Here is a 14081-nt window from a genome sequence, read left to right on the forward strand (position 1 = left end):
CCGAGGTACGCGCGGCTCCCGACCCACTCACCCGGCCCCGCGCGCCCGGCCTTCGGGCTGCGCTGCCTTCCCGGCCCCAGGCTGCCGCTCGCACAGATGGCCTGGCGCGCTCGCTGGACCCTGCTGCGGCGGCCTGGGTGCCGGGCTTGCGGCGGGGATGCCAGAGAGCCGGGAGCCAGATTGCCCGGGTTTGGTTTTGGGGCCAAGGTGGGGGCATCGCTATCTGGGAGGTGGACCCGAACCGAAGGGCTGTCCCACGGGGACCGGGCTTGAGACGGCGTTGCCCTGTCGCCTCCAGTCCCCACAGTGGATTTAAGGCATGGGGGTGGGGAGGGCTTCCGGGAGGAGGGCGCCCAGTGCTCACTAGGGCCAGTCTGGGGCGCGGGCAGAGGGAGACTTAGACTCTATCGCTGTTTGCTTTGCAGCCAGGCCGGAGCTACGCGCGCCTTGTCGGTCCAGCGGGCACCCTCCCCAGGCCCCGCCGTCCAGCTGACCCGGCCGTCGGCGATGTTTTATTTCCACTGTCCGCCGCAGCTAGAGGGTGAGTAAGCGCCGCGCCTGGGGCCGCTCCGAACCGACCGGCGCTGGCCAGAAAGCTCCCGGGCGGCTGCGTGGCGGGTGGATGGTTGGGTTCCCGCTCCGCGAGGGTCGCAGCCGCCAGGCAGTGGACGGGTGCCCGTGGCCTCCTTCCTACATCCCACTCCAGCCTTCCGCCCTGTCGCCACCTGCCTCCCACCTCCCTCCCCGCCCGGGCCGGTTGGCCCCAGGCTATTTTCACAGCAGGGACCTGCCGGGTCCTCCCAGCACAGATGCTGGTGTCACGCCTCTAATCGGGTCTCCCCCGCCCTGGGGGCCGCATCAATCTTTCACGGTGTTTTGCAAACATCCCGAAAAGCCAAGGTGGACTAGGGAGTTGGGCCTCACCGTCCTGTCACCGACCATGAGCTATGAAGGACCCATGGCTAAGCTGCTCTGGCTTGGAGGACAGAGCTGTCCTGCTCAGGAAAGCTTTAACATCAGTTCTGGGCCACCACTGCCCTCTGGAACTAGGTGGCCCTGCCCACCACCACCCCAAGTGCCCTGGCCTGGCTCCTCCCCTGTGACTCACTGGGTTTCTTGAGCCCAGTGGCCAGCCACTCCCCACTCCCAGGGGAAGCCCCATGGCCAGGGTTTGAGACTTTGAGGGTCCCCAGTTCTTAGAAGGCATTTTTGCCTCAAGATCCCTCATGTGGTGTTGGCACTGGATTGTTAGGTGGGAGTAGGTTTGTGAGAAGGGGACAGCTTTGCTCTCTGGTGCCCCCCCCCCAGGACCTGGAGGGACCCCCTGCATGGGCATCAGACAAATGCAAAACCACACCTTCCGGACTTTTAACAGTATCTTCCTCAGAACAGGCATCTCAGCAATGGGATATTAGAACTTTTATACCTGGGAGCCATACCAGGACTCGGCTTTGATAACCTACTCCTTTGATTTATTTGTGGGGTGGGAGAATTTGGGAGGCCAGGAAATTGAGGGAGGCATGCGGGGGGCAAAGGCGGTGAGGCCCTGCCCACCTTGTCTCCATTTGCCAGGAGTAGTCGCTGAGCCTTGGCTGGCCAGCATGCCCAGGGATCTCAGGAAGTTTGTTTTTGTCTTAACCATGGAAGCTTTTAAGAGTTCAGTAGAATTTTCCAAAGGAGGCTGAGGATCTGTGTTTAAGCCCTACTAGCTCAGTCAGCATTCCAAAGAAGGCAAGACCAGATATTTGCCTGCACTTCACCTCCTTTAATCTCCAAGGACCCATGCTGCATCGTTTTATGAGGCGCATGTCCTGAGTACACCCCAGGCCCGGAGGGACCTTTGCATGTGTGGAGGACACACCATCTCTGTGCTTCTGAACCCGGGGTTTGGACTAATGGGTACGACATAGTCCACTCTTTAGGTTAAAGGGCTGGGGTGAGGCCAAGATGTGAGTATTTAGCAGGTGGTGGGCTGCTTAGATAACTTAGGGGAAAAGCCTGTCTGCAGGGTGGGTTTGCAGAAGTCACTTAGGATGAGTCCTGGCTTGGCTGATCATGGTCCCAGGGCACTGAGCTGTTGGAAGCCCACCTTTCCTTCCCACGCCCCAGGCACGTTCCCCACTCAGTGCTGATTCTGAGCGCTAGGACCAGAAGAAAAGGATATGGATCTTTAAGAGCCTTTTTTATCCCTCTGCAAATGTGTTTCTGAGCTAGTCTTGCAGAAAAGGGTGTTTTTTTTTTTGTTGTTGTTGTTTTGTATCAGTTTAGTGGTGCCGAGGAGGAGGTGGTCTGCTGTACATGGAAAGGCTCAGAACAGCCCTTTGGAATATGACATCTCCCTCAGCCCAGGAGCTTTTAAATTTTTATTCGTTATTAATCTAGAGAGGTATAAAGAAGAAAGCAAAGCATGGTTCATCATCTCACTTCTCAGATAATTTTACTAATATTGAATTAAAAAGTACTACCAATACCTGCTTAGGAAATTCAAATAGAACAGAGACCTACACATTGAAAAGTGAAATCCTCCTAATTTCCCCCCTTTTTTTCTAAAGATACTCCCTATTGCTGGTTTCTTGTGATTCCTTCAAGAAAAACATACTTTTTCTTTCTATATATTTTGCCTTTTTTCTGCTGAGATCATACTGCCATGTCCTTTAGGACTTTGCTTTTTTTACTTTGTAACATAGGTTTTGGAAATTATTCCATGTCAATATATATACACAGATCTACTGATTTCTTTTAAACAGTTGTGTAATATTCCATTATATGTTGTACTGGTGGGAACTTCGGCTGTTTCCAGTTTTTTTCTTCTTATTATCATGTTGCCAGGAATGTTCTTTTTTTCTATTTCAGCACACTTTATCTAATTCATAGATTAAATATGTATATGTGCACTTAAATCTTTGATGAATATTGTCAAATTACCCTCTAATAAGGCTGCACCCATTAATGTGCCTACAAAAGGCTAATGGACACACACATTTTTCTTACACTCTTAACTGTATCAGGTATCATTATGGACCTTATTTATTTATTTATTTTTTGGTTAAAATGTTGAAAATAATAGTTCATTGTTCTGTTTTGTTTAATTATTGGCAGGGTTTAACATTTTCATACTATCAACATTTCTACTTATTTTTTTATTTCGTTTTTAAAAATTTCTACTTATTTTTAAGTAAAAAGCCTCTTCTCATGTTTTTTTTCTCTTTTCTGTTTGGTCTTATTAATTTGATGGCCCATCAGCCTTTTTTAGGATTCAGTTTGGCTCACAGTGTTTCAATTACAGATATTATATCCACACATTGTAGAAAAATTTCAGACCAGCAGGTGTAAGTTAGAAGGCTGAGGCAGATATAATGTTTGGAGCACCTCAGAATCTGCATTCCATCCTCACCAATCAAAGGGAGACAGTTTGGTTTCCTGCACAATAATGGAAATAAGGCTGCTTTGAGGCTATCCCTTTGAAGTTGCCAACGAGCTGGAGAGAAATCTTTGTAACTAGGGTTTTGAAGAAGAGTGCAATTTGGACAAGAAGCTGGAGGGTAAGGCTTCAGGAGAGACTGGGGTATTGTGGCAAAAGATGGGGCAGGGGAGAGCAGAATAATAAGCAGGAGGGATCCCCTTCGTAGACAGAATTTTTAAAAACCCAGAGGACTCTGCTTCTTTGGGACTGAGGTCTTTCTGAGGGAGTTTGCCTGTGTGGCTTGCCAGGTCCTAATGCCGAACCTACAGTCCTTCTGAGACCAGAGCCCATGGCAGGTACAGAATTCACTGGTTAATGGGAACTTGCTCATTTGTTTTTCTAAGAAGCCATTGCACACTGTCGAGTAAACGGTGCGTATTCGGAAAACGACCTGAACGCACATTTGGGGCCAAACTCTGTTCTGGCTTTATAGGAGGTTTGGAGGCTGCTGGGGAGGACGGTGGAAAGGATGCCTTTCTTTTCAGGGAAACAAGAGCAGTGGGTCCTTTATGAGCCTGGCCAGAGAGGGTGGGGTGCCCTTTGAGAGTGGCCCTGCCTAAGTCTGCTTGGAATTCAGGACACTAGCTTCTTGGTGCAGACCTCTTGTTAATTGACATCTATATAACAGATCCACTATGGTGCTGATGAGCTGTGACCAACAGTAATTAATATTCATTTATAAACTTCTTACCTCCTTGTGTCCTGAAGTTCTAGGAGACATGTACAGTGAAAGCTCTTGGCATTTTCCTTCCTCCCCCTCCCCCAGCCGTTCAGCTTTGTTGTTTATAGAAACAAGGGAAAGCAAACGAACAGGTGAGCAAACAGGAGATGTGGAGGTTTCTATGAAAGCATCCGAGACAGGGGATGGGATCAAGGCACACTGGACGCAGGTGCAGCTGGAAGTCAAAGGACAGGGGAACGCACTGACCCAAGCCAGCGATGTTTCCTGGCCCAGAGCCCAGAATTTCACAAGAAGCAGATTTGGCCTTCTTGGGGGAGAAGGTTGCCACCTGCCCTACAAAATAAGCATAGTTGGGCCTAAAGTCAAAAGTTACTGGGGGAGAGAGAGCATGAGAGAGTGGAAAAGGAGGGGCCCCCAGGACTGCAGCAGAGGAAGATGCTCTGGGACAGACAGGACTCTCCCTGGAGGTGCTTCCCAAGAACGTCTGTGTCCAGGGTCGGTGTGAGGCCAGGGAGGCCCTCTGGTCAGGCTGACTCAGTTTACTCCCAGTAGGCACTGCACCCTTTGGCAACCACTCTCCAGGAGATTTCGATGATGGGTTTCTGCGCAGAAAACAGCGCCGGAACCGGACGACGTTTACTCTTCAGCAGGTAATGACAGCACTTCCTTTCTGAGAGCCAGCTCCGTCCCGCCTCCCAAAATAGCAGAGTTTGAGCAACTCTTCTTTGTCTTTTAAAATAAAGCCAACTATGGAAACTGGATCTTTCCGTTTTCTTGCACACTTTATGTGTTAAGAAATCTGTTTGGGGAGAGGGCAGATGACTTGGACCTTCTGATCCCAGATAGGAAGGGAAGGGGCAGTAGTGATCCCTCACATTTGCCTAGGGTTGGTAGTTTGGGGGAACATTTCCACACCAGCAATATCATCTGAACCTTGGGAAATGCAGGCAGGACATTCTTAATCCCAGTAGATAAATGGGAAGACGTGTGCCCAAGAAACTGACTGACTTGTAGAAGGTATTGCCATCCATAAATGGAAGGGCTATAAGGGGGACCCTCCTACTGTGTTTCCTGGACCTGGGCTCTTTCCCTGAGGTCTGTGCAAACTAGAGGAGTCACGAAGGTGGCCCAAATACCTCTTGGTAGTTTCTGCGGGACTGACACAGTGAGGGCGTCTGCAAGTTGTTTCTGTTCTCCTACATCCTCTGGGGAAAGCTGTGTGGATTGCTCTGTCTCATAAGGCTACCCTTAGAGGCTTTGATTCCTAGGAATCTATTTAAATGCAAAAGCACATAAATATTTGTGCTTCTCTTCTTATTCTTATTTCTCGGGGGAGCAGCGATGTCGATGTCGATGGATGTCTGGGTACCGATGGCGTTAGCGAGTCTTAGCATCTAAGTCATCTGTGGTTAGAATTTGAATTCCGTGGGATCTTCTCAAAGAGCTCTCTTCTTCCTCTTCCTTCCCCATTTGATCTGTGAAGCTACTTCCTCAACTCTTGCTCATCGCAAATTCGAAATAGGCATCTGCTTCCTCTTACCTCACCGCAGCCTCTCACCAGTAAATATTTTTCCCTTTTACTAGCTGGAAGCTCTTGAGGCAGTCTTTGCCCAAACACACTACCCTGATGTCTTCACCAGAGAAGAGCTCGCCATGAAAATAAACCTCACAGAAGCCAGAGTGCAGGTAAACCTTCTTTTTAATTATTTAACTCTCTAATATTAAAACTGGCAAACTTTTTTTTTTTTTGACATCATGACTGCAGAGTGCACATTTGGCCAAAGAAAGCAAATGAAGACTATCTGTCATTTTCATGATGCACTTTAATAACATCAACATAATGTGGAATATTAGATTAGGTTGATTAATCGGTCATTCATAATTAACTAGTGATAATGTTCTACACTAATTTGTCCGCGTCTCTAAGGTACTAAATTACATCAATGCACATCCATTTCCTTGCTTTGGAAAAAAAAAAAAAAAAGAGCTGAGATGCTATTCTCAAAGCAGCTCTGACCGCTCTGGGGTAAGGCCGGTCAATTGCAGAGAACTGTGTTTTCAGATGGGAACAGGGTAAGATCTGCTTTCCAGAAATTGCATCATGTCCAACTTTTCCCCTGGACGCGGACTCTTTCAGTGAAGTGGATCAGAAGAACGTGTGCAATTTAAAAATCTTTAAAGGGCAGCGGCGAGAGGGCTGCCTCCGAGCCGAGCCTGGCCCGCGGTGACCGTCTCTAAGCAGGAGTTCTTTTTAGAAGCCACACGGTGATTACGTTTAAGTGCACAAACCCGTCGAGCCCAGCAGATGTGCCTGAGTGTGGGAGGAACAGATTCACAGCGCCGCCTCTCCGGGAGAGCCATTCTTTGAGCACAATTATATATTCATTTTATTTATGGGGTTTCCTCCATGCTGTTTCTGTTGTTTTTTATGTAGGGGCTTGGGGTTAAGACTATGCAAAGATCTAATTGTAGGAAATATAATAGTTTGCTTTCGGTTCCCCTGGGTCATGTTAGTATCTCTTAAAAACCAATGGCTGAAGAGAGATAATGGAATTCTGAGCAGTAAATTGGGGGTTGTAAACAAATTATTTCCCCTATAATCAGATTATGTGATCCTGATTATTAAATCTGAACATGAATCATTGGTCATATGCGGGCAAATTAAACTGATTATTATTTGGAAATGAAAATCTCCTTTGGCCAGGATGCTGTCTATCCCTTCTTTTTTTAATGCCAGCTTGCCAATAGCTGCCTAAAGACCGAACTGCAAATTGAGATAAATGACACAATTATTGAGCATTCAGAAGTGGAAGATCATAACTTCTCCCTGAAAGGTGCAAGGGTGAGATAGGGGTGGTAACAATTAAGTCTGGGAATTGTTGTTCAGGCTGTTGTTGGCTATTATGCAAACAGACAATGGCTGTGAAGCATTTGTTTAGTGAGCCTCCGTGCGGGGACGCGGGCTTTGGTGGCGGGAAGGGAGATGTGTTTACATTTATACCCCTTGCTCATTCAAATATGATTAATGTTCTATAAAGCAGGGTCTTAATCGAAGCTGATGTTGTCAAACAATAACTAAATAGGGAAATAAACGACTCCATCATGCTCTTTCCTCAGAAGCAGGCGAACTGTCAGTGCAAAGTCATTAAAATATGATAATGAAAAATAGCTCAATTAAATGTTGTTATAGCTGTGACCTTCATTCAATTAAGACACAAGAAAGTGTCTGCATTTTGCTTTGCATTTAACTGCCCTAAATTTAGAATATAGATAAAATCATTATTCAATGGTTGCTGATATGTGCAATTAAAAGCCAACTAGATTAAAAAAGAAAGAAACCCAGTTAAAGGAGAATGAAAATTCGGAAGCGGGTGGGATGGTGGAGGGCTCAGCCCTGGCACCCAGGCTCTCTCCTGGGCCAATGTGAGGCAGGAGGAGGAGAAGCTACCCCGAGGGGAGTGGGAGGCAATCTAGCCCAGCCTTTTTTGAAAGCCAAGAATTATCTCCCAGGAGAGGAGGGATGGGGTTCTGCTGGGTAAAGAGCAGCAGGATTTCACTGACCTCTGGGAGCACCTTGGGCCTCGTTGTGCGGCTGTCATGAAGGTGTCCTTCGGCGCAGATGCCGTCCTGATTGCCAAGGCTTGAGGAAGTCCACACCAGGCTCTAAGAAGGCACTTAGGGCAGGTGAATCGTAAGCGTCCTCCTAACCTGAGGATGGCAGGGATAAAGCCGTTTAATGTTGACCAAGGGACTGATGGCTGTGTGTCGGGTGACAGTGCTCTGCGTTCTTCGTGTGTCTCTGTGCTGACAGTGCTTGGGGGTGGCCATCGTTATTACTCCCAAGGAGTTTGGATTTGGTTCCTAGCCAGGCCACTGGTCTTCAAATTGTGGGTCTGCCACTTACCCCCTGAATGACCTTGGGCCGGTTAATTAACCTGTCTGTGCTTAGCAGTCTCATCTGTAAAGCAGGGATAGACCCACCTGCTTTATAGGGTCGGGGTGGATTCTAAACCAGGCCATGCTGACTCCAGAGGCGTCATGTCTCATGGGTGCGCTGGGCTGCCAATCATGAGCTTCATGACGTGTCAGAGACGATATCATGGGTCTCAGGCCAGACACATTCCCCGGCTAAGGCAAATCTGCGGGAAGAGGGAATGAGTATTTTTGATGAGGAAACCCCAGGACAGTGTTTTACAAACTGCTGCGATGATGAGTCCGCCTCCCTCCAACCATAGCAAATACGTTTCACACCAAATAAATGCACTTGGATACGTCAAAAATTTCCACACTTGTACCTTTACTGTGGGCGATACATTTGGATACTTTCTATGATTTAACGTTTATTTAATAAAAAAAATGCCTGTCATGCCTTCTACACTGATCTTCTGACCCATCTTTGGGTCTGAAGCTGCAGTCCAGAGGGCACTGTTTTGGGGGATCTTTTGAAGAGAGGAGGCTGGTGGTCCCCCATGCAGCTGCTGCAAGGTGAGCCGTGAGCACGGGGGACGGAACCCAGGCGTTTGGGTTTTTTGCTCCTGTCTGATTTTCTGCCTCTCTGGGATGTACATGTCCATGGGGGGACTCAGGTTTGGTTCCAGAACCGAAGGGCCAAATGGAGGAAAACGGAGAGAGGGGCTTCCGACCAAGAGCCAGGAGCCAAGGAGCCCATGGCAGAGGTGACGCCGCCGCCCGTGAGAAACATCAACTCCCCGCCCCCGGGGGACCAGGCCCGGAGCAAGAAGGAGGCCCTGGAAGCCCAGCAGAGGTGAGGCGGGCGAGCCCCCGGGGTCTGGAGGCTTGGCGGCTACACAGGATCGGGAACTCAGTGTGATTTTGTCCTCCAGCAGCCTTGGGAGAACTGTGGGTCCCACGGGACCTTTCTTCCCCTCTTGCTTGCCGGGGACCCTCCTGAACACGGCCACCTATGCCCAGGCCCTGTCCCACGTTGCCTCCCTGAAAGGTACGTTTTGCTTCTGCTGGCTGGTGGGGTGGGGGTGGGGCTGGGGTTTCTCGGGCGCGGCACTCTCCCTAAGGTGTCGCGGAGATGGTCTGGCAGTCCTGGTTTCTCAGTTCCGCCCATCCTTGTACCTTGGGCGGTGTTGCTCCTTCTCCCCCTCTGTTGGTTGCAGCCAGGGGCGTGTTGCTCCTTCTCCCCCTCTGTTGGTTGCAGCCAGGGGCGTGAACAGTCTCAGTTCCCCCACATGCTGTCCTGTTTGACTTCTACATGGCCTAAGATTGTAGGTGTCACCGCACCGGCCAAGGGCTTCTCAGAAGTGGTTGTGCCACGAGGGACCACTCTGCCTTCACAGGTGTCTTCTTCTCATTGGCAACGGTTTTAGGTGAGGCCTCGTGGGAGAGGCCTTGACGGGCGGTTGTCCCAGCTTACAAGGACCCTCTCCATCTGTGCAGAGTGCCCACCTGCCTCCCTGGGGACTCCTGACCTCAGAGGTCTGAAGGGCTAGGACTGGTGATTTTCCAGGGTTTGTGCTCTTCTTAATCGCTGTTGTTGTCTGAAGGATGCAAACCATTAGGGATGTTTGGTCAGGCCCAGGAGGAACTCCCTGGGGACTTCTGGGGCTTTCCCCGCTGGATGAATGTGCCCATCCACTGTCTCTGCATTCCTGGCCTTGAACTTACTCCTTCTGGGATGAGGCCAGGCAGCTGTGCTGGCCAGGAGCGGGGCTGGTGTCCACATGGTGTCTGGGCCATTGAGGGGCAGTGCTGTGCTTATTAGGGCCTGTCTGTCCCACGGGGTCTGGGAGGCAAGGCACAGGTGTAGGCTGTAGGCTTTTGCCTGATAATAGGCAGTGGGAGAGGCCCCTCCTAGAGGGTCCCCTGCTTGTTCTGCATTAGGATCTGGGGTCTCCTGCCCTTGAGGGTACCCCTCTAGCTGGTAAGTCAGACAGACAGACAGACAGACAGACACACACACACACACACACACACAGGCAATCCACAGCACAAATGTGGCTTCTGGAGGCTGAATTAGGGCATGAAGTAGCTTCCCTGGGGAGCGTCCAGAAGGGAGAGAAGGGCATTTTAGGCCTAGAGAGCAGCACATGCAGGGTTCCAGGAGAACCAGGTTTGTCTGGAGATTGGCTGGTATGGTGGGTGTCCATGGGAGTGTGCCCAGAGATAAGGTGGAGATGCTCGGCAGGGGACAACTCTTGAAGGCTCTGGAAGCCGTGCTCCTGGGGTTGGATTTTCCCCTGTAGGAGGTGGGGCCTTGAGGCCCAGAACACTTCTTTTTTTTTTTTTTTTTTTTAAAGATTTTGTTTATGTATTTGACAGACAGAAACCACAAGTAGGCAGAGAGGCAGGCAGAGAGAGAGGGGGAAGCAGGCTCCCCACCGAGCAGAGAGCCCGATGTGGGGCTGGATCCCAGGACCCTGAGATCATGACCTGAGCCAAAGGCAGAGGCTTAACCCACTGAGCCACCCAGGTGCCCCAAGGCCCAGAACACTTATGAGCTGTCCAGGTAGCTGGGCAAGTCCCCTCCCTTAGACAGCTGGCATGAGTGGATGAGGCTCACTTCTGTCCATCTCTGAGCCCAGGCCCTTCCTCATGCTTCCTTCAGCTCCAGGCCTGGGTGCTCCAGGGGCCAAGTACAGCCACGCCCCACCCCCCGCCAAGAGTGGCCTTGGAACACATTCACAGGACACAGTAGGCTGATGGGGAACAACAGAGGTGGAGTCCCAACTGAAAGAGGCTTCTGGAAAGAGATTATCATTGGGACTTCGGTATCATTTAAGGAACCAATCTGGGCAGAGGAGCAATTCCGTGTCTCAATCCTCTGCTGTGGTGGGGGCCAGCTCGGTTCCTGAGAGCTACCATCTCTTTTAGAAATGTCCTTGTTTGCCCCCACGCCAGCCTCATGGGTTGTACGTGATTCCTGTGTCCCTGCCGTGGCCACCTGTGGCCGGGCTCTCTGGCCAGTCAAGCTGGGGCCCCAGAGGAGGCCTGCAGTGGCTCGACAAAGGGTGAGGGGGCAGGTGACTGAGCAGGGAGGGCACAGCGCCTGCAGCTGGGAGGCCCCGGGCGGTGGCGAGAGCGAGACGGAGCAGAGTCTTGTGTCTTCTGAGTTATGACCCAGGACAGAGGCAGGGGCTGGTGGCAGGGGCCAGTAAAGGTAAATGTGTCACCCCTCTTCATCTGTCCCTGGTGTGTACTCCCCTCCAGCGCTTGCCTAGACTTTTCCAGCTGGACTGTGACCCCTGGGCCTGTCCTGTGTCTGCCTCATTAGAAACAGGCTTTCCTTCGATGCTGCCCTTGCTGTGGGGGTCGAGGAGGTGGAGCTTGGGGTGAGCGAGGGCTCGTGGCTGTGACAGAAATCGCAGTGTGCTCACCAAACTCGGGTGTGTCCTTGTGCGTTGTGGTGGCACTAGCTCGGGCAGCCTGTGTATGCTATGGGAAGTCTTCCTGACTGCGGTCACGTGCTGGGGCGGGTGGCATGCTCAGATGTCGGGCAGACAGCGAGTGAGGTGACTGGGTGTTGGCACTGTCTTCACGTCACCATATACTAATGAGCTATTGTTCCCCTCTCTTGAGGTACAGAGCCCTCTTGGTCTGTCTGTTATTCTGAGATTTTTGAGAAAGACACGGGGAAAGGACCCATTTCTCCACTGTCAGAGACAGTGGGGCTGGACACCAGGATTCGCGCACTCAGGGGTCAGCGGCTGCTCAGGCTGGCTGATGGTGGCCAAACGGGTGTGCGGACGCAGCATTGCCAGCACTGCTGAGATTTCTGGAGAAGCTGGGAAGCTGGCTTTTCATTTGAGATGGTCCCATCTTTGAAATGTGGTCTCTCTGTCTTCAGGCCACGCCGGCACACAGTTGGTCAGAGCAGTCCATGGCCGGCCATTCTGCTCTGAGAAAACAGTGTTTTTGGTGGGGGCATCTATGCCTTCTGAAGGGGCCTAACCCCATCTGGTGGCACTTCTGGGAGCCAGGTGTTCTGAGCTGGAAGTCTCGGAGTCAGCATGCCCGGCTCCAGTCCAGGTGGGCTCAGCTTTCCCTGGGGGTGTGCTTGGGGCTCGGGACCTGCATCATATGTGTCTGCCCACGAGTCAGTTTCTAGATACCGTGGGGTTCAACATCTGACTGTTCTGTGGAACATTTGTTAAATGGTTTAGGGATGGGACAGCTTTTTTTTTTTTAAACATTCTTTTTTTTTTTTTTTTAAAGATTTTATTCATTTATTTGACAGAGATCACAAGTAGGCAGAGAGGCAGACAGAGAGGAGGAAGCAGGCTCCCTGCTGAGCAGAGAGCCCGATGTGGGGCTCAATCCCAGGATCCTGAGATCATGACCTGAGCCAAAGGCAGAGGCTTTAACCCACTGAGCCACCCAGGCATCCCAGGATGGGACAGCTTTTTGTCTTTTGCAACCCACCTTTTCTTCCCAGGCTCCCCCAGGCTGCAGAAATTAAGTCCATCGGCCTCAGAGGGGAACAGCCCCATTTCCTATTGCCTGGCTCAGTGCAGGGACTTCTGGGCCGTGACCTCGCCTCCCTTACCTTTGTGAATCCCCACAGGTGACTGGGTAAGCGATGCTGGCGGAGCTGATGGCCTGAGCCTGGCTTCCCAGGGGGGCACTGGCCAACATTGGGACAGGCCTCACGTAAGTGGGAGGACCTTCATGTCTGTTGGTGCTTGAAGTCACCTGTCTGGGCTTCTAGGCCCATCCCTCTGGTCACAAATGAGAAACTGAAGCTTGAAGGGGAAGTCAGCTGCTCACACATGACTTACTCAGCTAGTTGTCCCCTTCAGGATCTGGGCTGCCCTCCACAGGGTCCTGAGGTGCTCTTTCCTCCAGACACCATGTAGTCATGCTTTCCTCTGCATGGACACCTGTTCTTGGTAGGGCCTTGGACCCCTACTCTCCTTTTTTCCCCACAAGAGAGGACAGCTATGAGTCTGCTGGGTGTGAGCCCTGGTGAGGGGTCTAGACTCACCTAAGACTATCAGAGACCAGGACCACTGTGAGCTGAACACCACCATCTCTTCTAGCCCGGAGATTCCAGCCCACTTCTCCAGGGCCATGGCAATGGGCAAATAATCCAGAAGAAAAAAATCAAACTCAGTGTCAGCTCCCAGACTCAAACCAGTGCTCGTGTCTCCTTCCCTAGGCTCTGTGGTCCTAGTGGGGTCGTATGGCCCTGGGCTGAAGACATAAGTATCCTGGGTAGGCCACTGAGGTGGCCCAACCCTAGACAGCGCCAGGTTGCCCCCTCCCCAGACCAGGGCCCGAGGACCTAAGCCCAAGCTGCCGTGTGCCACAGCCAACAGCTGGCCAGAGCGAGAAGAGCAGGCAGGGCTCCCAGTGCTCCAGGGCACGATCGGTTCTCCCACGGGGCATATGGAGCACCTCAGCCACTGCTCCCAGGGCTAACAAGCTGAGAAGGCCAAGGACTCTGAGCTGGGGTCCTGGTCTTTTGGTTCCAGGCATTGTTGTGACAGATGCGGAGTCCTTGCCTGGGAAATGTTAAGCACCCCGCTCCAGGGGTGTTTGTGGGAGATCTTGGGGGCTGCTAAGGTACAGTTTGCTCAGTTCCTCTAAGTAGTGGCCCTTGAGGGCTCTTTGTCCTTGAACGTAGCTTTATGGCTATTCCTTTGCCTGGAAATTCTTTGACTTGGGATGTGCTCTGAGAACAGGAGTGCTCTTGGATACTGGCTGTCAGCTCCTTGAGCAGGCTGCACTAGGGGAAGGAAAAGGGCATGCAGGGACGTCAGTTGTACAGGGAATGAGCTCCTGGGGCCCCTGCAGTGCTGGGATCCCGGAACGCAGAGCTGTGTGGTAACACCCAGCCCGGTCCCCAGCGGGAGTGGGGAGGACAGGCTGGGCCCTAGAAGCTCTGTGGCTTTGGCCCAGAACATGCCAGTGGTTGTAGACTGCTTCTTCGTCTATGGATTATGGGGGGTGAAGTGGCCCAGAAAA

At 51.5% G+C, this 14081-nt stretch overlaps 1 protein-coding gene across 1 annotated transcript in view; it reads left to right on the plus strand.

The window, feature by feature from the left end:
* Nucleotides 1–507: 507 nt before the first annotated feature.
* DRGX (dorsal root ganglia homeobox) overlaps nucleotides 508–14081 on the plus strand; it is a gene marked incomplete at both ends in the record, with an annotated part of 29101 nt that continues 15527 nt past the window's right edge. The window contains 5 exons of the mRNA XM_080823532.1: nucleotides 508–541; nucleotides 4698–4795; nucleotides 5730–5831; nucleotides 8732–8910; nucleotides 8993–9105. Coding sequence (XP_080679658.1) covers nucleotides 508–541; nucleotides 4698–4795; nucleotides 5730–5831; nucleotides 8732–8910; nucleotides 8993–9105 — 526 coding nt within the window. The remainder of the gene's footprint in view (nucleotides 542–4697; nucleotides 4796–5729; nucleotides 5832–8731; nucleotides 8911–8992; nucleotides 9106–14081) is intronic.

This window comes from Martes martes, assembly GCF_963455335.1.
Source record: "Martes martes genome assembly, chromosome: 14".
In the NCBI taxonomy this organism is placed as follows: domain Eukaryota; kingdom Metazoa; phylum Chordata; class Mammalia; order Carnivora; family Mustelidae; genus Martes; species Martes martes.